The 22,429-nt window shown below is 46.8% G+C and overlaps 1 protein-coding gene across 6 annotated transcripts; it reads right to left on the reverse strand.

Annotated features, from left to right (window-relative positions):
- Positions 1-39: 39 nt before the first annotated feature.
- LOC123044877 (AUGMIN subunit 3) lies at positions 40-22,265 on the reverse strand. Of its 6 annotated transcripts, none has more exons than XM_044467743.1 (18): positions 21,979-22,265; positions 21,375-21,411; positions 21,128-21,231; positions 20,510-20,705; positions 20,003-20,069; positions 19,772-19,875; positions 13,659-13,698; positions 12,241-12,295; positions 2,728-2,847; positions 2,313-2,382; positions 1,745-1,802; positions 1,601-1,656; positions 1,357-1,518; positions 1,112-1,223; positions 892-1,033; positions 610-685; positions 441-536; positions 40-335 (listed from the first exon to the last, which is right to left on the reverse strand). In XM_044467743.1, exons 1-18 carry the CDS (start codon positions 22,155-22,157, stop codon positions 207-209), a joined length of 1,803 nt encoding a protein of 600 aa, XP_044323678.1. In that variant the 5' UTR covers positions 22,158-22,265; the 3' UTR covers positions 40-206. The 6 variants fall into 6 exon arrangements, with proteins under 6 accessions (XP_044323678.1, XP_044323677.1, XP_044323676.1 ...); XM_044467742.1 differs by having other exon boundaries at positions 1,363-1,518; positions 2,728-2,859; XM_044467741.1 differs by having other exon boundaries at positions 2,728-2,859.
- Between the last annotated feature and the right edge of the window lie 164 nt (positions 22,266-22,429).

A 22,429-nucleotide genomic window follows, 5' to 3' on the forward strand; every position in this document is an offset into this window, starting at 1 on the left:
ATTTTCTTTGACTAGTGACTGGTTTTAGGAGGCTTCGGGTGAAATTGTACCCTCGTAAACGATGTACTTGACTACTTGTTATTTTGAATGAATAAAGTCTTGTGTTTCTCCAAAAAAAAAAATCTCTGGGGGAAAGACTTCGAGCTGAGCAAGACAAGAATGCAAACAAGACTCTACACTTGCCTTATTGACCACCCTACCCAACATTACTCCGGGATTCCTCTAACACGAGAAGTCAGCTCTCTGACTTGATTCTCAAGCCGTCCTGGATGGCAGAAGAAATCGGCGAATAATCGTCTTTCCTGCTGCGCATTGCGTGAAGGCTGCTGTAACATCTGCACAACATTTGAAAATATTGAAGTGATGACTGAATCCACATACAGAACTACACCAAAAATGCTAAAACAGCTGAGTGTTACCAACACGAGGAAGCAACAGACCTTGGTCTTTTCCTCTCGAGCCATCGTTACTTCATTAACAGAAGCAGAGACTTCATAGCTGATCATTTCCAATTCTTCAAGTGCTTGCGCCAGTGGCTAAGTAAAACATGGTGAGCTACTAGCAACGGAACAGAGTAGGAAAGGGTAGACAGATGCGATGAGAATGTACCCATGGTGTAAATTTTGGTAGCATATGTGTAACGGGTACAGATAAAATCTGTTCGAGTGTTTGGACCATCCTGCATCTGCAAAATTATGAAAAATCATGGGAGTGATTGCATCTAACATATAACTCTATCAACACAACTTTTGTCAATGTCTCAATGAGTATTAGTGTGAACCTCCTCTTGCTGATGTGCAGTAAGCAAGATGCAATCACCCAATATATTGAAGAAAGGTGAAATTTATCTAGGGAAGAAATGTTTTGTGCACAATTGAGAGGTCAACTCACTGTTCATCGATAAACCTTCCCCGTTCACGTGGAAGAACATTTTCAAGCTCATGCTGATAACAGTGGAGCTCATCCTCCAGCTCAGATATCTGCTCAACCAAAGCACATGCTGAAACATATGTGGGTGTCATTGTTTGAGAACCTACAAAAAATGGGAAGAATGAATTATTCCTACTTCCAGTAGGTTGCACCATATGATTTGTGCAAAAACCCTGCTTACCTGAGTAACTGCTAAGAATATCCCTCACAGCATGGAGAAAAGTATCCCGGTCATCAATAGACCCTTCTTCGATCATGCTAGACGCGGCTTCGCCAATTAGATGATATTGGTCCTATGTATTGTGCAGTATATACTCTATTTTATAAGAGTGTACACATGAAGTGAATAATAACAAGCTAAACTACATCATTAACTTTCAAGTGAATATAAGAGTGTACACAGAGTGATAAAACAGCAAGCAGTACCAATACCAGGCGACTATTGACAGCTAATACGTAGCTCTGCAGCTCCATTTCTGTAGCTTTCAACAATGAATAGGCACTCGAAATTTTTGTCCGTCTTTCAAGCTGGCAGGCTATCGCCAGAAACCGATGAGCAGCAAGCTGATTCACCAAATGATTGATGAACTGCGACAAAGAAGAAATGTCTACATTATCACTTAGTTTGGTAGGACGTCGGTCTCCACCGGAACAGGGTAGTAGCAAGTACCCTTTTTTGCTGGCTTATGTAGCATTCCTGGCGATGAACAATCAAGTTATGATCCCCTAGAAGGTCATGGGTAGCAACATGAAGCGCCAAGCTCAATACCGCGAAACATTTTCAAATGCTTACTGAGTCATGACAAGATCACACCTTGCAGAATATTTGCACCCTCAAGTCGAGCCAGGTCAGAACACAAGCTTGCGACAGTCTAGAGAAAAGAACAATGAAAAGAGACCATTAATTATTACACAATCTAGCAAACAAAATAGAAACATGGCAGATAAAGTATGGGTTAGCTAAATTAGGGCAAACATATAATTTTTACTTGAGAGAGTGGGAAAAGAGTGTATCGGGTTATGGATTGAGGATACAAGTTCCTTAATAGACAAATAAGCTATCACGCTCATGGTCTGTAGGTACACTCTTCACAAAATTTAGCTTGATTGTTCATTCATGTAGTAACTCCACTGAAACAGCCATGAGCTCGTGATATCACCAAGGTGTCTAGGAAAAACTATTCCCACTGCCTCCTATATTTCCCTTATCCGGCAGGGGCCTGTGACATATCATCGATAAAGCACATAATGCTCATAGGAATAGAACATTATTAACCCAAGGCATGAAACAGACAGCTTAACAATTCTGAAGCATCCATGGAGGAAAAACTTTTAGGTAGTTCATGATATATTAGGAACTAAATTCTTGTTTTAGAATATACCTCAGATAGGCATTCCTGCACTTGAAGGGAGAGAACCTTCAGCTCTTCTGTAAGTTCAGAATTTCTCCTCCTGAGAACGAAATAAGAAAATCCACAATACAGCAGATACATAAGTTATGTAATTATACAAATTCGGAACAGCACATAAACAAAAGCTCCACTGCAGTACCATATAATAAGGATAAAATACACACAGCCTAACCATTTTCATACAAAAAAAAGAAGTGTTCTCTACAAGACTTTATTCAATCTCTACTTATTGTGCCCAAGCTACGGAAGTAAAATTAGTGACGACAGCAAGAGCCAAGCAGTTCCCTTATTAGAGATGGCCAAGAAGGAATATACCATGTTCTCAAAACTTCCATTCTCAAATAATTATATTATGCTAACTCCAGTTTACTATTGTCATACATACCTTAGAGAATGGATGTCTTCATGAATATATGAGTGTTGGGATGCCAACTGAGCTCTCAGCTTTGAAAGTGTAGCCTCCTCATTAGCATGTTCCATTTGTGCTTCGATGTACTGTTTTTTACTTTTAGCAAATCTTTTAATAGGAGAGAAGCCTTAGTACAACAAGTAGAATGGCTCTTCAATTTGATGGTGACTATAAGGCAGACTGTTAAACGATAATATCTAACGGACATCAAAACGTCAAAGAAGAGATATAAATCTGAGTCCATGTCATGTGGTATCTGAAGGAACACTCGAGTACTTACATCTGTCATAGATGTTGAATTTTCCTGACATACATTTTTACAGAAAGGAGTGAACAGTGGACGCAGCAATTCGGCTTCCGAGCTCATCTGCTCCCTTGCATGAACAGTAAAGAAATACTAGAAAATTCAAAAAAAACTGATTTTTTTTGCATGGAAGATGTTCAAGTGCGTGATATCCGTGCCAAATTTGGTGGTGTTTGGACATCTGAGTAACTCCCAGAAAAACAATTGGGGGTCTGTGAGAAAGTTTACTGTTCACTCACTGTTCGGACCGATTTTGTCTTTTTTGCCACGAGCTCCTCAAATGTCCGAACACGATGAAATTTTTCCCGAACAACACGCACTCGAGTGTCTTGGTTGACAAAAAAATCAGATTTTTTTATTTTTCTAGTATTGTTTTATTTTACTATTCACCGAGAGTAGATGAGCCCAGGTTCAGAAATGAATATCGGTGGTGAACATGAATTAATAGGGCATAAATTGATACCATGGGGTATTCAAATGTACTTTCTTGAGATTATGGTTTGTATTAAGGAAAATTGTATACGAAATTTAAGGTCAAAATTCAAATTTGAATAGTCAAAATACACCTAGCATTTTGAAACAGGGAGTGTACTAACTATTATCTCCTACATCATCGCTACCATGGTCATTTTCCTTAACGGACTCCTTAATCCCTGTGCATCACCAGAATATGCCTTAGGAAAGAAATGGGGGGAGCAGAACTTTTTCGAGAAAACGCAAAAGCCTCGCGTTTAGATGCATTGATAGAGAGAAGAGTTTGCACAAGCCCTCCGAAGGGCAACACCCGATGTATACAACGCAACACCCCTAGCCGCTAGGTGCTGCCACCACCGGAAGCAAAGCCGCTAGATCATGCACTCCAGCCATCACCCATTGCCCCGCCTCCACCTTTACCATGTCAAGGAGACGAGCTAAGCTGGCCAGAGCATTGTCGAAGATGAATGCACTGAGTGCTTCCAAATGCACCAGGCCATCAGCATTAAAACCAATGACGTGCCTTTCCAGGCCAAGGTGGGGACAGATCGCCAATTTTGTTGCCACTAATCCACGAAAGTTATCCCCCTCAGAGGGGGGGCGGGGGGGCGTAGATCGAACCAGGAGAGCACCTCATGCCACGCACAGCCGGTGTCTAAGAATCGGACATTGTGCTGTTGGCTACAACACTTTGAGAATTCGGCCAAGAACTGAACACGTCTAGCTTCCTAGGTCATGATCGATCGAAGGAGGAAGAACACACAAGAAATACCCAGGTTCAGGCCACCGTGTTGGTGTAATACCCTACTCCTGCATTTGCTTTTTATTTCATATGGTGACTGGCTACAATGTGTGACTTGTGTTGTCCATGAATCAGTCGCCCATGTTGAGGCCGCAGCCTTCTCCTATTTATAGTGCCTCGGGGGCCCCTCGCGGAGGCTCTCATTGACTAATATTTCATTGAGTAGGCTGGCTCTAGCTTGTACCGGCGGAGTATGGTCGTCTGCGCCACGCGCGCACGTGCTTGTGATGATGGTTCCCGGAGCATCGCATTGCACCGCAAATATTCTCCTGCTTCTTTCCTCGTACAGCGCGGTCAGTGCTAGGGTAGCAATAGACAGAGGAAGGGACCACCTGTGCCTACTATGGATGACCGCAGGCGAAGAAAAGCTCTGCTCGCGCCTGTTGAGTATTATGATTATTAGGAAACAAAGGATAGACTAGGAATTATTCTAGTTTGTCTTGTACTCCAAGATGGTCATGTACTCCTATATATACGCCCACGAGACTCAAGCAATACATCAACAATTCCACCAGTCCTTCTCTATTCCCTTTTAACATGGTATCAGCCGAACCGATCCAAACTCTAGCCACCCCCGGGGCGGTCGATCTCCATAATCGCCACCGGGGGCCGCGCCGCCCGTACCTAGGGTTCATGCACCGGCCGTGTTGGTCGGCAGCCCTAGAGTCTTTTTCCCAATCCTTGACCTGGGTTTTTCTCTCTCTTGCCGGTCGTCTTGATCGGCAGTTTTTTTGTGGTTTTCCGATCTCAGATTGGCTTGCGTCGCCCGCCGCCGTTTGTCATCTACGTGCCTCTACTCTGCCTTGGTGGCAACTCCACCGGCAACTTCGACTGGATCGGTTGCTACGCTTCGTCCAAGGCTTCACACGTCCAATCCAGCATGGTAGCCTGATGAAGGACTTGACCCTTCCAATTGAGCTACCAGGAGCAACAATGAACCGCTCTCTGAAAGAGGGTGTCATGACAACTCTGAGAAGAGTACTGGCCATCCGCCCTCCAATGCCAAACGAGGGTCTTCGGAGTGGTAGTAAAGCTGGACCACAGGACCACAGGACGACAAACTGCTCTTCATCCAAGAGCTCCAGCAGATTAGGCCAACCAACTCGGACAGGTGGCTAGTGATGGGGGATTTCAACATCAGTCTCAAGGCGCAAGATAAAAACAACAGAAACTTTAATAGGAGGATTATGGGCTCATTCAGATCCATGATCGATCGGCTAGACCTAAAGGAGATCAAGCTTAATGGGAGGCGTTTTACCTGGTCAAATGAAAGGGGGGGGGGGGGGTGGCGCTCTACAAGCTGGATCGGATGTTCTGCTCCTCGGCCTGGGATGGCCTCTTCCCAGCATGCGCGCTCCATGTGGCGTCCACAATGATCTCCGACCACTGCCCCATGCTTCTTATAGGCGAGCAGCAATACAAGACGACAGGTGCTTCCGTTTTGAGGCCTTTTGGTTCAAACTGCCTGGGCTGGAGCAGATTGTGGCCACAGCTTGGAACATACCAGTGCGGGGCACGGATGCGCTTAGGTCCCTCCGCATCAAGTTATCCAGAACAGCTAGCGTGATCCAACGTTGGAACTCGGAGATGGTTGGGAATCTCAGGTTACAATTTGCGGTGGCCTCGGAAATAATTCCAAGGCTTGATCAAGCCCAAGAGGAGAGGGTTCTGACTCAGGAGGAGCTGTGTTTTCGCAAAGCCCTCAAACACAGGTTGCTGGGCATCGCGGCGGTGGAAAGCACAAGAATGTGTCAGCATTCGCGACAGATCAGGATTTGGGACAGGGATACCAGCACCATGTTCTTCCACATTAAGGCCAGCTCTAGGAGAAGGCGAAATTTCACATCAGGATTCGATAGATCAGGATTCAGGACGGGGATGCCAGCACCAGGTCCTTCCACATCAGAAATGAAATAAGATACTCCCTCCGTCCGGAAATACTTGTCATCAAAATGGATAAAAGGAGATGTATCTAGACGTATTTTAGTTCTAGATACTGTTAGAGTTATAATATAAGTCATGTACCCCTTTGTATTTATCCCGTTGTATAAGGGGTTTCCTGCATATGTTACACACCTGTACATGTATATATATCGGCCTATGGCCTCATGGGAATACAAGTTGCTTATTCCTAACATGGTATTAGAGCCAGGTCAATTTTTTTACACGCCGCAACTCGTGTGATTGATCCTTCCGTGACGCCGCGGCTGCTTCTCTCTCCGCCGCCGGTTTCCCACGTCCGCTCCTGCTGCTGGTTCCCGCGGCCGGTCGCTCTTGCCTGACTTCTACTCGAGATCAGGTCGAAGCTGCCTGCTCGTTTTCCTCTCGGGATCGGATCGAAGCCCCCCCCCCTTTATCTCCCGATTGGATCGACAGCGAAAACAGACTCCCGCACGCCCCCCCCCCTCCCCCGCAGCCTCGATCTCGCAGGCTCCCGCCGGGATCAGATCGAGCGGATCAGGGCGCCTCTATCTAGCAGGCTCCCCCCGGGATCCGATCGGGCTGAACTCCCGCACGCCAGCCCCGGACTTCCATCCGGCCTCGCTTCCCAGCCGGCCCAGTCCCCACGGGCCCTCGTCCGGCTACTGCAACGATCCTCTACTTCTGCTAGCCGCGCATGTGCGCTCGCTGTTAGGAGATCGGGGCCTGCTGAAGCAGCAGATCGGGGCAAGCTCTCTCGTCGGGTTCGGCTGACTTCGGATCTCTGCAAAAAAAAAATGTGTACTGCATCGGGCTATGTTGCTGTCCCTCGCTGTCCGGTGATCTTTGATGGTACTAACTACACCGAGTTCACTGGCTTCATGCGCATTCACATGCGTGGCATCCGTCTCTGGGGTGTTCTTTCTGGCGAGGTCTGCTGTCCGCCCCGTCCGGTTCCTCCGGTGGCCCCTACTCCGCCGACTCCATTGGTTCTTCCTACGGATGCTAATCAGGCCGCCAAGGATGCGGCTAAGCTTGCTGATGAGGCTGCTGATCGTGCTTATGATGAGAGGGTTTTGGCTTATGAGGAGGCTCTTCAGACGTATCATGGTGCTCTGTCTATTTATACCTAGTGGCTTGATGATGATGCTCGTGCTGCAGCTGTTCTCACTGCTAGTGTTCTGCCTCAGTTTGCTTCTGAGTTTCTGGGTCTTCCTACTGCCTTTGAGATGTGGACTCGTCTTCGTCAGCGTTATGAGCCCTCTGGTGATGCCTTATACCTTTCTGTCGTCCGTCATGAGCATGCTCTTCAGCAGGGTGACTCTACTGTTGATGACTTCTATGCACAGAGTTCTGCTATCTGGCGCCAGCTTGATTCTCTCCGCAGTGCTGGTTGTCGTACTTGCCCCTGTTGCCAGGCTGTCCAGGCAAATTTGGAGTTTCATCGCGTCTACGAGTTCCTGTCTCGGCTTCGTAAGGAGTTTGAGCCCCGGCGTGCTCAGTTGTTTGCTCGTGGTCGTATTTCTCTCATGGAGGCGCTTTCTGAGATTCGTGCTGAGGAGACTCGCTTACGTGGTGCTGGTTTGCTGGAGGTTCCCTCTGTGCTCGCTACTCGGGCTTCTTCTACGCCACCTGCTGCACCGACCCCTTCTCGCTTGAGTGCTCCGCTGCTCTTGCCCACTCCTTCTGGAGGCTCAGGTCGCCCTCGTCCACACTGCGACTACTGCAACAATGATGGTCATATTGAGTCCCAGTGCTACACGAAGAGGAAACACCTGCGCAAGGCGCGATCATCATCTTCAGGGACTTCGTCATCTACCTCGACAGCTTCAGCCATTGCTTTGACTGAGCAGGATATTCTGAGACTTAAGCGTCTGCTCGCGGCTTTAGGTTCTTCCTCGACGGGTACTGCTGGTTCTGTGACTGATGCTTCCCGCACTAAGCAACCACCCTCTACACAGTCAGGTACATCCCCATGGGTTCTGGACTCTGGAGCTTCTTTTCATATGTCTTCTCATTCTTCCACTTTGTCCTCTCTTCGATCGCTGGATTCTCCTGTTCATGTCCTCACTGCTGATGGTACTCCACTTTCTGTCGTTAGTAGAGGCAATCTTACCACTCCTTATTATGTTCCTGATGTTGCTCATGTTCCTCGACTTACCATGAATCTGTTTTCTGCTGGTCAACTTACCGATTCTGGTTGTCGCGTCATTCTTGACGTTGACTCTTGTTCTGTCCAGGACCGTCGCACGCACACTCTGGTTGGGGCTGGCCCTCGCCGCCGTGATTCTCAGGGTCTTTGGGAGTTGGACTGGCTTCATGTTCCTTCCGCTGCCACCACTATCGCCAGTTCCTCCGCTTCAGTCGCCTCTGTTACTGGTTCCTTCAAGCAGTGGCATCATCGACTTGGTCATTTGTGTGGTTCTCGGTTGACGTCTTTAGTTCGTCGAGGTCTTCTGGGGTCTGTCTCAGGAGATGTCTCTTTAGAGTGTCAGGGTTGTCGTCTTGGCAAGCAGATTCAGTTACCATATTCACATAGTGAGTCAGTGTCTAAGCGTCCTTTCGATTTAGTCCATTCTGATGTATGGGGTCCGGCTCCTTTCACTTCGAAAGGTGGTCATAAATACTATATTATTTTCATAGATGACTTCTCTCATTACACATGGCTTTATTTCATGACTTCTCGTAGTGAGGTGTTGTCTATTTGTAAGCGTTTTGCTGCCATGGTTCATACTCAGTTCTCTTCACCCATTCGTGTTTTTCGTGCTGACTCCGCTGGCGAGTATATCTCTAAGATGTTGCGTGGTGTTCTTGCTGAGCAAGGAACTCTCTCTCAATTCTCTTGTCCTGGTGCTCATGCTCAGAATGGTGTGGCTGAGCGAAAGCATCGTCATCTTCTTGAGACGGCTCGTGCATTGATGATTGTTGCCTCTCTCCCGCCTCATTTTTGGGCTGAGGCCGTCTCCACCTCCACCTATCTTATCAATCTACAGCCTTCCGCTGCTCTACAGGGTGGTGTTCCTTTCGAGCGTCTTTTTGATCGTTCTCCCGATTATTCGATGCTTCGCTTGTTTGGTTGTGTTTGCTATGTTCTTCTTGCCCCTCGCGAACGCACCAAACTGACCGCTCAGTCTGTTGAGTGTGTCTTCTTAGGCTACAGTGATGAGCATAAGGGCTATCGTTGTTGGGATCCTATCGGTCGTCGGATGCGTATCTCTCGAGACGTGACTTTTGATGAGTCTCGTCCCTTCTACCCACGCCCATCTTCCTCAACCTTTTTCAGTGGAGGATATCTCTTTCCTCACTTTTCCTGACTCACCTATCACCCCCGTCGAGCCTGTGCCTATTCGTTCCACTCCCTCTGCTTCTCCACCTCTAGTCGATTTGCAGCCACCATCTTCCCCGGTCTCCTCGCCTAGCATGTCACCGGATTCTACACCTTCATCTCCGGTGACTTCTTCGTCGCCACCCCCCGATTCTACCTTGGCGATTCCTCCTTCTATTGTTCCATCTTTTCCTCAGCATTACACTCGTCGTTCACGACCTGTGGATGCCTCTGTGGATGAGTCGTCATCTTCCTCTCAGCCTACTTATGGCTTGCGTTCTCGTCCTCGTCCGCCTGTTGATCGCTTTGGATTTCCCACCGCTGGTGCTGCTGTTCTTGAGCCGACTTCTTATCGTCAGGCTGTTGTTCATCCTGAATGGCAGTTTGCGATGGCAGAGGAGATTGCTGCTCTTGAACGCACTGGTACCTGGGATCTTGTTTCTCTTCCTCCCGGAGTCCGTCCCATCACTTGTAAGTGGGTCTACAAGGTTAAGACTCGCTCCGATGGTTCTCTTGAGCGTCACAAAGCTCGTCTTGTGGCTCGTGGTTTTCAGCAGGAGCATGGTCGTGATTATGACGAGACTTTTGCTCCTGTGGCCCATATGACCACTGTTCGTACACTTCTTGCCGTTGCCTCTGCACGCCACTGGTCTATATCTCAGCTTGATGTTAAGAATGCCTTTCTTAATGGTGAGCTGCGTGAGGAGGTGTACATGCAGCCACCACCTGGGTATTCTGTTCCTGATGGCATGGTATGTCGTCTTCGTCGCTCTCTCTATGGCCTTAAGCAAGCCCCCCGCGCCTGGTTTGAGCGTTTTGCCTCTGTGGTCACTGCCGCTGGTTTTTCAGCAAGTGCTCATGATCCAGCATTGTTTATTCACCTTTCTCCTCGTGGTCGGACTCTTCTTCTTCTCTATGTTGATGACATGATCATCACTGGGGATGACCCCGAGTATATTGCCTTTGTAAAGGCCCGTCTTAGTGAGCAGTTTCTTATGTCTGATCTTGGACCTCTTCGCTACTTTCTTGGGATTGAAGTCTCTTCTACCTCTGATGGCTTTTTTATATCCCAGGAAAAGTATATCCAGGATCTTCTTGCTCGTGCTGCTCTTACTGACGAGCGCATTGTTGAGACTCCTATGGAGCTCAATGTTCACCTCCGTGCTACTGATGGTGATCCTCTCCCTGACCCGACGCGTTATCGTCATCTTGTTGGCAGTCTTGTCTATCTAGCTGTCACTCGTCCGGACATCTCTTATCCGGTTCATATTCTGAGTCAGTTCGTCTCTGCTCCCACATCGGTTCACTATAGTCATCTCCTTCGTGTTCTCCGATATCTTCGGGGCACGATCTCTCACCGTCTATTCTTTCCTCGCTCCAGTTCTTTACAGCTTCAGGCCTATTCGGATGCTACGTGGGCTAGTGATCCTTCAGATCGCCGTTCACTTTCTGCTTACTGTGTTTTTCTTGGTGGTTCTCTCATTGCCTGGAAGACGAAGAAACAGATTGCAGTTTCCCGTTCGAGTGCCGAGGCTGAGTTGCGAGCAATGGCTCTTTTGACGGCAGAGGTGACTTGGTTACGGTGGTTACTTCAGGATTTTGGTGTTTCTGTCACTACACCGACTCTGCTCTTATCTGACAGTACAGGTGCTATTAGCATTGCGCGCGATCCTGTGAAGCATGAGCTCACCAAGCATATTGGTGTTGATGCTTTCTATGTGCGCACTGGTGTGCAGGATCAGGTTATTGCTCTTCAGTACGTGCCTTCCGAGTTACAGTTGGCGGATTTCCTGACGAAGGCCCGGACTAGAGCACAACATGGCTTTTATCTCTCCAAACTCAGTGTTCATCCACCATGAGTTTGAGGGGGGGTGTTAAGAGTTATAATATAAGTCATGTACCCCTTTGTATTTATCCCGTTGTATAAGGGGTTTCCTGCATATGTTACACACCTGTACATGTATATATATCGGCCTATGGCCTCATGGGAATACAAGTTGCTTATTCCTAATAGATACATCCCTTCTTATCCATTTTGATGACAAGTATTTTCAGACGGGGGGAGTACAATATTGTTGTTGATTATTGTCATGGTGTGGAATGCACTAAGTATCCCTTTAGTGTAAATTGTTGATTGTTGTGATTTGTGAAGAAATATATGTGCCTACAAGTATATTTCTGTAGATTAATTGCGTATATAAAACATATACTTTATTATCCACATCTATAACAAGTTTAACGAGCTGGCTCACGAGTTACACGAGTCAAGCCAAGTTTCAAACTGAGCTCAATATGTTAACGAATCAAGCCGGGCTAACTTGTTATCTTGACGAGCTCTAACGAGTCGGCTCGGCTTGAATTCCAGCCCTAGCGCCGAAATCGACCGAGAGTTCTACTTGAGAGGTCCTTGCCTTCCATGCCTTCCAGCAAGCTCGACGCCAGCTTCTCAATAGAAGATGAGGCACTAACTTACAGATTCTAATTATATCAACAATGTCTTGCAACAAGAATCGTCATATCTATCCTTAGGTGGAGACATGACAGGTGATGGATGCCAGATGGTAACAAATAAACGGGATTTTAACATACTGAAGATGCAGCAATTTGGAGTAGTAAACCAAAAATAAATAAATCAGCGTAATTGACAGATCGATAAATACTTACACTGAATTAATTCGCTTTAGTTCGACGACAAAATGATGAGGCTTTTTAGAATCTCCTGCAAAGAAAAGGAAGAAACTTTGTTTATTGTAATTCACTCTGGAAGTTCATAACCTAGATGTTGAAAACCTGCATGGGAATTACTGAGTGCGACTTCTTGGTGAAATTAAAGTATACATTAAGATATCAATAATAGAGTATACAACAGCCAAGCCCATCTGGGACCAGTAAATGGCAGATACCGAAGACTTGGTTGAAAAGGTGCCACTCTTATCTTCTTGATTTTGGACAAGCTGTTGACTCCGTTCTCTAACCCGACATGAACTTTTTTCGAGAAAACGCAAAGGACTCTTTGCGTTTCATTTCATTGAAAAGATGGGAAGGTACAATCCTCCTAGGAGGTGGTGGTTACAAGAGTTGTCACCCTATCAGTGGACATCCCAGTTAGTGGGGAGGACTACCCTGAGACCCAATGCGCTAGCTTCTGCCCAGCATTTGGCTTCGGCCTTGATCCTATCTACGAGGGTGGTAACCGAGAGGCACGCATTCTCGAAGACGCACTCATTGCGCTGCTTCCAGATCATCCAAGGGACAAGCATGGCGATGGATTGACTCCACATGCGCTACGGAAAAACCCGACATGAACTCAGGGAGACAGATATTAAATAGCTCCATTCAGAATTGAAACTCGATTTAAGCCAATTAAGCATAGTCAGACCTAAAGATGCACTCATTGTGGGAAAACTCACAAGTACGGGTAGCTAAGCATAACATTTTACCAGAAAACTTGAGGTGTCAAATAGAATAGCATGGTCAGCTTACAGTAGTGCAGTCCTATGTTGGCTGGGTACATAAAATTGGAACATTCAACATTTCTCATCGCAGCAATAGAATAACACATTATGCTGACACATGAAAAAGGATTTATAGCCTTTCCATCACTTGTATCCAACTTCAGCATTGGAATGCATAAAAATAACATCAAATAGAAGGAATGACAGATTCAGTCAAGACTTTAAGAGGTAAGAATAAAATGATATTCCGCCTGTCCGTCCTCGTGCGGTCGAACAGAAAGTGAGAGAGCAATGTTAGGGTTAGTCGCATGGGCTTTTATTGGGCTCGGAGCTGTGCTATCGGCATCACCGTATCCCGCCAGGTCCTCCACCGTATCACTTTTTTTTTCTCTTTTGTTTTAAATCAAAAATCACGATGCTCCTGGAATATGCGTATTGCGGCCGTATCGTTGCCGTCCTGCACTGGACATGGCACTTCTGGCCGTATCGGTGCTTCAGAGCAAAAGAGAATATAGAAAAAAAATCTGCATTTATTGGCTCTGAAAAATAAGAGCATATAAAAAGTATGGAGATAGTAGACATAAGAAAATTGTAATTATGGCAAGGAGCAAGTAAGTGAATCCTCACCCCTTGGCATGTCTTCTTTGGCAACAAACCGGAGAGCTCCCTGCAAAACCCCAAATAGGAAACTTGCTCAGCACATAATGGTAAAAGTATGATCCAATGTTCTAATAGTAAATTTAGCCTCAAGTTATTGTTAAGTATACGTGTATTGCCACATTTCCCCATAGGATTGAGCTTTCAGGTGAACTGTTGGTGCACAACACTGTCAACAGTTATCGAGTTCAAGACCTGGCTGGCAAACTTAAAGTAAAAATACCCACTAGGTCAACGGTTAGGCCTGTGGGAGGCAATATGTGAGGGAGAGTTTTTTTTTCAAAGAACCGGCAGGAGCAAATATGTACAGAGGTGCGCACATTTTTGGGAGGAACATGGCAAAACCACCCAGGCTACCAAAAACGGAAAAACATCTCAGCCGACCCCACGGTGGGCATGCCGCCGCCAAACGCCGTATGGTGCTGCTTAATGTCCTCCAGAGCCAACATGGCCACCTCAAGGTGTGTCATAAGGGTTCCCGAGAAAATGCGTTTGTTCCTCTCTTTCCATATATTCCATAGGGCGTAGACAAGCCTCCCGCTCCTCCGCTTGCGGACTTCCTTTGATGTCGAGGCGATGATGTCATCCCACAATTCGGAAACTCCGCCAGGTTCAGGCAGGTAAGAGGACACAGGTAGGTTTTCACCTCAGGTGCTCACATGGCTCCAAACAGCAACGGAAAAAGGGTAGCCTTTGCACAGGTGAGTGGCTGTCTCCAGAGCCTGGAGGCACTTGACACATGGGGTCATGGGGCCATCCCCGAGTTGTCAGCCTATCAGCCGTAAGAATTCTGCCATGGAGAATGAGCAATGCGAAGAATTTGCATTTGAGCTCCGAATGCGCGGTCCAAATCTTGGAGTCAAACCTAGGGTGGGATCCAAGAAATTGAACCGCATACGCCGAAGCGGAAGAGTAGACCCCATTGGCCGTCAAGTTCCAGGAGATGGAGTCCTCCTGGTTTGGCAAGAGTTGGGTTTGACTGATCCATTCCGAGAGACCAACAAATTCCCCTAGCTGGGCCACCGAGTGTTGTCTGGGCACCGCCTTGATCCAGCTCTCCCCACTGAGCTTGGTATGAACCATCCTGTGCTTGCGGGTAGTAATCTTGTAGAGCTTCGGTGCAAGCTCCTTGAGGAGGCCCCTACCACTCCAATTGTCATGCCAGAAAAGCGTCGTGCGTCCATTGTTGATGGTGATGGTGGTGGAAGCTCGGAAAAGTGCCATGTTTGCTTGGTCGCACGGCAGTTGGGAGCCAACCCATGGCCTGTCCGGGTCGTTCCAATGATGCCAATGCCAGCACAATCGGAGAGCACGCCCAAAACGCTCAATATCAGCAATGCCCAGGCCTCCCAACTCCTTCAGGTGGCACACGGTTTTCCAGTTAACCAGCGAGTGCCCCCAGATGCCTGCTCTTGGTCATCTTTAGCCCAAAGAATCCCCTGGTAATCTTGTTGATCTTGTTCCACAGCCATTTCGGGAAGGGAAGAGCGGTGAGGTGGAAGGTGGCAGTGGCGGTGAGGACGATTTGGCCAGAGCCACCCTTCCGGGCTTCTTAAGGATTTTCCCCTTCCGTCCCGGAAGTCTTCCAGCGATTTTGTCAATGAGTGGCTGAAGGTTGGCCTTGCGAAGTTGATGGAAGTGAAGAGGAAGAGAGGAAACCCCAGATAGCGGCCCGCGAAAGCCGCGACCCTGGCCGGGAAGGTCGACAGGATGTCCACGAGGTCAATGTCGTTGCAGCGGATGGGGAAGACCTCAGATTTTGCCAGGTTGGTGACAAGGCCCCTAGCCTCACTAAACGCCGCGAGGATAGCAGAGATCGCGCGCAATTCGTCCTTGTCCGTGTTTGCAAAAATACTGGCATCTTCCGCGAAGAGGGGGATCCTGTAACGCAACATGCATGCACGGATGGGTTTGAGAATACCCCTCTGTGTGCCAACTGAAGGATCTTCTGTAGCGGATCAATGGCCAGGATGAAGAGCATAGGGCAAAGCGGACCCCCCATGGTGCAAACCATGGACATGACTGAAAGGGGCGCCGGGGTTGCCATTGAGCAGGAACCTGGAGAAGGAGGAGGCCAAGGATAGGCAGATCCAGTTCCGCCAACGCTCCCCGAAACCTAGACGCTGCAACACCTAAAGCAAGTATGCCCAGTTCACAGAGTCAAAGGCTTTTGAGATGTCAAGCTTGAGGAAAAGGCCCAGAATGTTTCTTCTGTGAAGATCTATGATCAGGTTCTAACCATGCATGAAGTTGTCGTGTATACAACGTTTCTAAACAGAGGTGCTTTGGCACTTGGAGACGATTGTCGGTAGGAGGGGAGCAAGCCTGTTAGCCAAGAGCTTGGAGAAGATCTTCGAGAGGCCATGGATCAGACTGATCGGACGGTAGTCCCCAACTCCGAGCGAGTGAAGCTTCTTCGGAAGCATGATGATGTTGGCGGAGTTGATGAGGGAAGCGCAGTCTCCCTCCCCCCCCCCCCCCCAAAGGGCAGCCAAGCAACGGACTGCCGCAAACACGTCATTCATTATGATCTTCCAGCAAGTCTAGAAGGAAGCTCCAATGAAGCCATCCAGGCCCGGTGCCTTAACGTAAGGAAAGGAGTAGACGGCTGCTTTCATCTCATTAACATGAAAGGGAGCATCCAGATCAGACAGGTCATGGGTCGGGAGGTCCAGGTTCTCCCATAGAAGCCCCGGCGGTCTCGGGCGTGGCGTGCCGAGGTGTTCTTGGAAGTGTGATAGCAAAACCCTCTCCTTGTCCTCCTTGGTGATTGCCACTCCGGTGGTCGAAAACGGCATCTAAATGAAGTTCTTTCGCCTGCGGCCATTGGCCCTCGCATGAAAGAACTTAGTGTTTGCATCCCAGTAAGGCGAGACCGCTGCCGTAACTTGATCTTTTGGAAAGAGGAGGCCCAAGTACATAGTCTTCAAGTTACGCCTCAAATCACGCTCTGCCACAGACAAGGGTCTATTCTCCTCCGCCTGATCCAGGCACCAAATCACCTCCTTCATGATCACAATCTGAGTCTTGAGAACTCTCATGCTCCGGCGTTGTCATGCCTTGAGTGCCTTCGTCGTACGCCATAGCTTGATGTGAAAGCGACAGATGGTGTCCGATCAAGGATAGGCTTATTCCATGCCGAGGCCAGTCTCATGGAACCTGGGAGCCGAAGCCAGAACTCCTCAAACTTGAAAGAGCACTTTCTTCTTTCCTCCGCGTCACCCTGTAGGAACAGAGGGGCATGCTCTGAGCAAGCCGTGGTGATGGCCTGGAGGTGGGCATTGGGGAATAGCAAAGTCCTAGTCGTCATAGTGTTAGAAGTGGTCGAACTTTGTCAACACAAGGTTTGCCTGGGCATTGGACCAGGTGTATTTTCTTTCAGCAAGGTGTAATTCTTCCAACTCCAGTTGGTTTAAAACACCACGAAAATTCCCAATCAGGCACCTATTTATGTTCACGTTGTTCTTGTCCGCCGCTTTGGTGATGAGATTGATGTGAGGGAGAGTATTTTATTATAATTACATTGCCCATATTTCCTCCCATAATTTGAACTTTTGAATGAACTGGTTCTTGCAACTCGATAAAAATATTTACCTTTTTCTACATAAAAGGGTCGACCCATTATTTAAATTTTTGTGTTAATCTATCATATTTTTTCTTCGTTATTTCTTATCTACATATATGATGGTGCAGTAAATTATTGCACTAAGCTAAATTCCCCTTTCATATACAACAACAACAACAACAAAGCCTTTAGTCCCAAACAAGTTGGGGTAGGCTAGAGGTGAAACCCATAAGATCTCGCAACCAACTCATGGCTCTGGCACATGGATAGCAAGCTTCCACGCACCCCTGTCCATAGCTAGCTCTTTGGTGATACCCCAATCCTTCAGGTCTCTCTTAACGGACTCCTCCCATGTCAAATTCGGTCTACCCCGCCCTCTCTTGACATTCTCCACACGCTTTAGCCGTCCGCTATGCACTGGATCTTCTGGAGGCCTGCGCTGAATATGCCCAAACCATCTCAGACGATGTTGGACAAGCTTCTCTTCAATTGGTGCTACCCCAACTCTATCTCGTATATCATCATTCCGGACTCGATCCTTCCTCGTGTGGCCACACATCCATCTCAACATACGCATCTCCGCCACACCTAACTGTTGAACATATCGCCTTTTAGTCGGCCAACACCCAGCGCCATACAACATTGCGGGTCGAACCGCCGTCCTGTAGAACTTGCCTTTTAGCTTTTGTGGCACTCTCTTGTCACAGAGAATGCTAGAAGCTTGGCGCCACTTCATCCATCCGGCTTTGATTCGATGGTTCACATCATCAATACCCCCATCCTCCTGCAGCATTGACCCCAAATACCGAAAGGTGTCCTTCTGAGGTACCACCTGGCCATCAAGGCTAACCTCCTCCTCCTCCTCACACCTAGTAGTACTGAAACCGCACATCATGTACTCGGTTTTAGTTCTACTAAGCCTAAACCCTTTCGATTCCAAGGTTTGTCTGCATAACTCTTAACTTCCTATTTACCCCCGTCCGACTATCGTCAACTAGCACCACATCATCTGCAAAGAGCATACACCATGGGATATCACCTTGTATATCCCTTGTGACCTCATCCATCACCAATGCAAAAAGATAAGGGCTCAAAGCTGACCCCTGATGCAGTCCTATCTTAAACGGGAAGTCATCAGTGTCGACATCACTTGTTCGAACACTTGTCACAACATTATCGTACATGTCCTTGATGAGGGTAATGTACTTTGCTGCGACTTTGTGTTTCTCCAAGGTCCACTACATGACATTCCGCGGTATCTTATCATAGGCCTTCTCCAAGTCAATGAACACCATATGCAAGTCCTTCTTTTGCTCCCTATATCTCTCCATAAGTTGTCGTACCAAGAAAATGGCTTCCATGGTCGACCTCCCAGGCATGAAACCAAACTGATTTTTGGTCACGCTTGTCATTCTTCTTAAGTGGTGCTCAATGACTCTCTCCCATAGCTTCATTGTATGGCTCATCAGCTTAATTCCACGGTAATTAGTACAACACTGAACATCCCCCTTCTTCTTGAAGATTGGTACTAATATACTCCGTCTCCATTCTTCTAGCATCTTGTTTGCCCGAAAAATGAGGTTAAAAAGCTTGGTTAGCCATACTATCGCTATGTCCCCGAGACCTTTCCACACCTCCATGGGGATACAATCAGGGCCCATCGCCTTGCCTCATTTCATCCTTTTTAAAGCCTCCTTGACCTCAGACTTCTGGATTCGCTGCACAGAACGCATGCTGGTCTCATCAAAGGAGTCGTCCAGCTCAATGGTAGCACTCTCATTCTCCCCATTGAACAGCTCGTCGAAGTACTCCCGCCATCTATGCTTAATCTTCTCGTCCTTCACCAAGAGTTGGCTTGCTCCGTCCTTGATGCATTTGACTTGGCCAATATCCCTCGTCTTCCTCTCTCGGATCTTGGCCAACTTATAGATGTCCCTTTCGTCTTCCTTCATGCCTAACCGTTGGTAGAGGTCCTCATATGCCCGACCCCTTGCTTCACCAACAGCTCGCTTTGCGGCCTTCTTCGCCATCTTGTACTTCTCTATGTTGTCTGCACCCCTATCCAGGTATAGGCGTTTGAAGCAATCTTTCTTCTCTTTAATCGCCTTCTGGACATCATCATTCCACCACCAGGTATCCTTATCTTCGCTCCTGGACACTCCAAACTCCTCCGAGGCCACCTTACGAATGCAAGTCGCCATCTTCATCCACACTCCAAATTCCGCTTTCGTATGGTGTTTAAAATTAATATTCAAACAAGGTATTATTAACAACGTAAACTTGATAATTAGTGCAAATAAAAAAATGAAGAAAGAAAGACAGGTTTGGTTTTTACAAAAGGCGCCAGTGCGTGAATATCTTAGATCTTAGCGACTTGGCAAAATATTAGAATCCCCATGCATCAATTCACTGTACACTATGTGTATGACCATGTGTGATTTTGAGCTGATATTTGCATGTTTTGTTAAACATAAATCAGTTAATATAGGAACAGTGAGATCATGATAGATTAACACACCTTCTCAAACTTCTTAGTGAACCATGTGTTAAGTTCTTTGGTACAAGCCAGGTTACTGATTACATATGATTGGAAATCACAGTATGACAGGTAGACGCCAATATCTATAATGAATAAAATAAAATGAAATGCGCATGAATCAAAATGGAGGTATCCAGTTATCAACGCATGTCAATCTAATTAACAAATGGTAAGATGTGCAATTTTACACGTGAAGGCCAACACTAATACCAGCTTCTGAATGATAGTAAGACAACTCCTGGATCGTAGCAACAAGTTTTCCAAGTACTGCATTCATCTGAAGCAAAGGAGGGAAAATGGAAAAACAAACCGTCACATAACAAATTCTTCTATTATAGTACTGCAACGAATTCCTATAAGAAATAATAAAGCCAATTAGAAAGAACCACAGTTGGTATTTCACACCTATCAAATGTCAGACAGGAAGATAATATAAAATAACTTAAACATATGTATAGATTTATGTAAACTTGAAGTCCAGTAAACTCTTTTCGCTGCCAACGTGTGTCTTTTTGAGTGAACACAACCACAGTCATCGGCCACAAATGATAGCTAGTTAGTTGGTTAATTCCAGAGTACTGCCATGCTCCCGCTGATTATAAACTAGACAATGAGCAGTGCAGATTACAGTTACTTAACACGATACAGCAGAGAATGGCAAAGGACAGTGGTATATGGTATACTGTTTCCAGGTTGACAAGATAAACCACATTTTACCTCTAAACTTCTCTCGGCAAGTTCCTCATCAAATCTCGCAAGTTTTCCAGTTGCGCTAGTTTTAGCAGATGTGCGGGATTTCTTTCCCTGCGTGATGGTGGTAGCTTGTGCTGTAAGCAAATCAAGCTGCCATTCCATAGAAGCGAGTTTTTTTTCCAAATCAGAAACTTCAGCTCTAAGTGCTAGTTTTGAGTCGCTAGAAAAAATCAAAAGAAAATCCTTGGTCAATGGAGAGATTAAAACATACTGTTAGCACGCTAGATGCTAATATTGAGCAAACCTTGACTAATTCTTTTTTTTTCTAGTATGTGACTACTAAGCTACTTGCTAGACCCTCTGATATCCAAATCAGACTGGATGGTGTTACAGAAGTTAGCATATCAGAGATTTAGGCAGTGATTCCATTGTATAACACATGCAAAATCAAACGAACTAGATATGTCAATAAATGACATACTCAGTAAGATAAAAAACATGATGGGAGAAAAACATAGTAAAGTTGCTGTTTCTGCAGGTGTTGGTGACGGAAAGGTAAAGGGGAAATGCAGCTCAAAAGACGAGGGTCACACAATACCAATTGAATCAGTTGTTGGATAACACTAGAGCAACATGGCATACCGGATGTCTCCCAGACTTTCTTCCGACAGGAATGTGTATTCATGGTTCTCTCCAATTTCTGAGAACACCGAAATACTGTCGAAAGCGGAATCCAAGTCCTTCCCCTAAAAATGGTACTCATATTAGGATCATATCCCTAGCCCGAGACAGCTATATTCCAACAATCGACTAACATTATATGAGCAATTGTAATAACTTAATAGTCGAACTAAGTTTAGTGAACAAATGGAGTTAAAAATCTCTATACCTCCAAAAGCTTCCCTTCTAGTTCAAGCTGATCATAGCTGCATAGTCCACGAAACAAAAAGACCAGTTTAAGCCTCAGAAGAAAGAGAATCAGTACATGTAGGGGAAATCATGATGTAATATGGGATTTAAAATCACAATCTGCAGCTATTCTTCATGCAGCAAAACTCTTGTTATCCTTAATTAAAGAATATACAGTGCTATGGTACGATGAATCACATTCCTAAAGCATGTGGCGTCTGTTCAAAAAATAAAAGCATGTGGCGACGAACATTGCAGTTGTGCGCTTTTCTCTCCAAAGCCCTCCACTTCCCCGAGATTCACAGACAACTTTGTACTCCACATCACATTATTATATTGAATCCAAACCCCATACTTTTCAGGCCAAATCGAACCAGAACCCCACCCGCAAGCCCGAACAGCGCCTTGCGTTGCAAATGCACATTGCACATCTCACAGTGCAGACACATGCCCCTCCCATCGCGTTGGAAACAACCCCACCGAGCAGACGACCTTGACAATCCTTGCACCTGCGCTACCTAGCGCCTGGACACGCTACGATTAGAGAAATTTCTAGAGGGTTCGCGGGACAGATCGGTATGTACAGTTCGAGGTCGGAGGCGGAGAGGACGTTGGCGCGGCGTAGGCGGGCGGCGATCCACGCGAGCACGCGGCTGGAGTCGTCTCCCTGGAGGAACGCCCAGTCGAGGCTCTCCGGGTCGAGCGGATCTCCGCTGTCGAACCCCGCGGCGGCCAAGGCGTCGCAGAGCTGCTTCGCGCTCATCGCCGGCGGTGTCGCGTTGATCGATGCGTGCGGAAATGGGAGCAGTGATGGGGCCGCGGGATGGGTGAGGAACTTCTTTTTTTATATCACGGGTGGGGAACTTTTTTTTTTTACAAGGGTGAGGAACGGGTGGGGCTGCCAAACCTATCCATATGGGCGGCACAGCCTGACCATTTACGGCATGGCCAATGCATAGTCACAAGATGATGCCTCGCGTGCTATGTAAGATCGGATGTCAAAAGAAATAGGTTCGGATGGGAAAATGAGATCCT

This window comes from Triticum aestivum, chromosome 2B (genome assembly GCF_018294505.1).
Source record: "Triticum aestivum cultivar Chinese Spring chromosome 2B, IWGSC CS RefSeq v2.1, whole genome shotgun sequence".
Lineage (NCBI taxonomy): Eukaryota > Viridiplantae > Streptophyta > Magnoliopsida > Poales > Poaceae > Triticum > Triticum aestivum.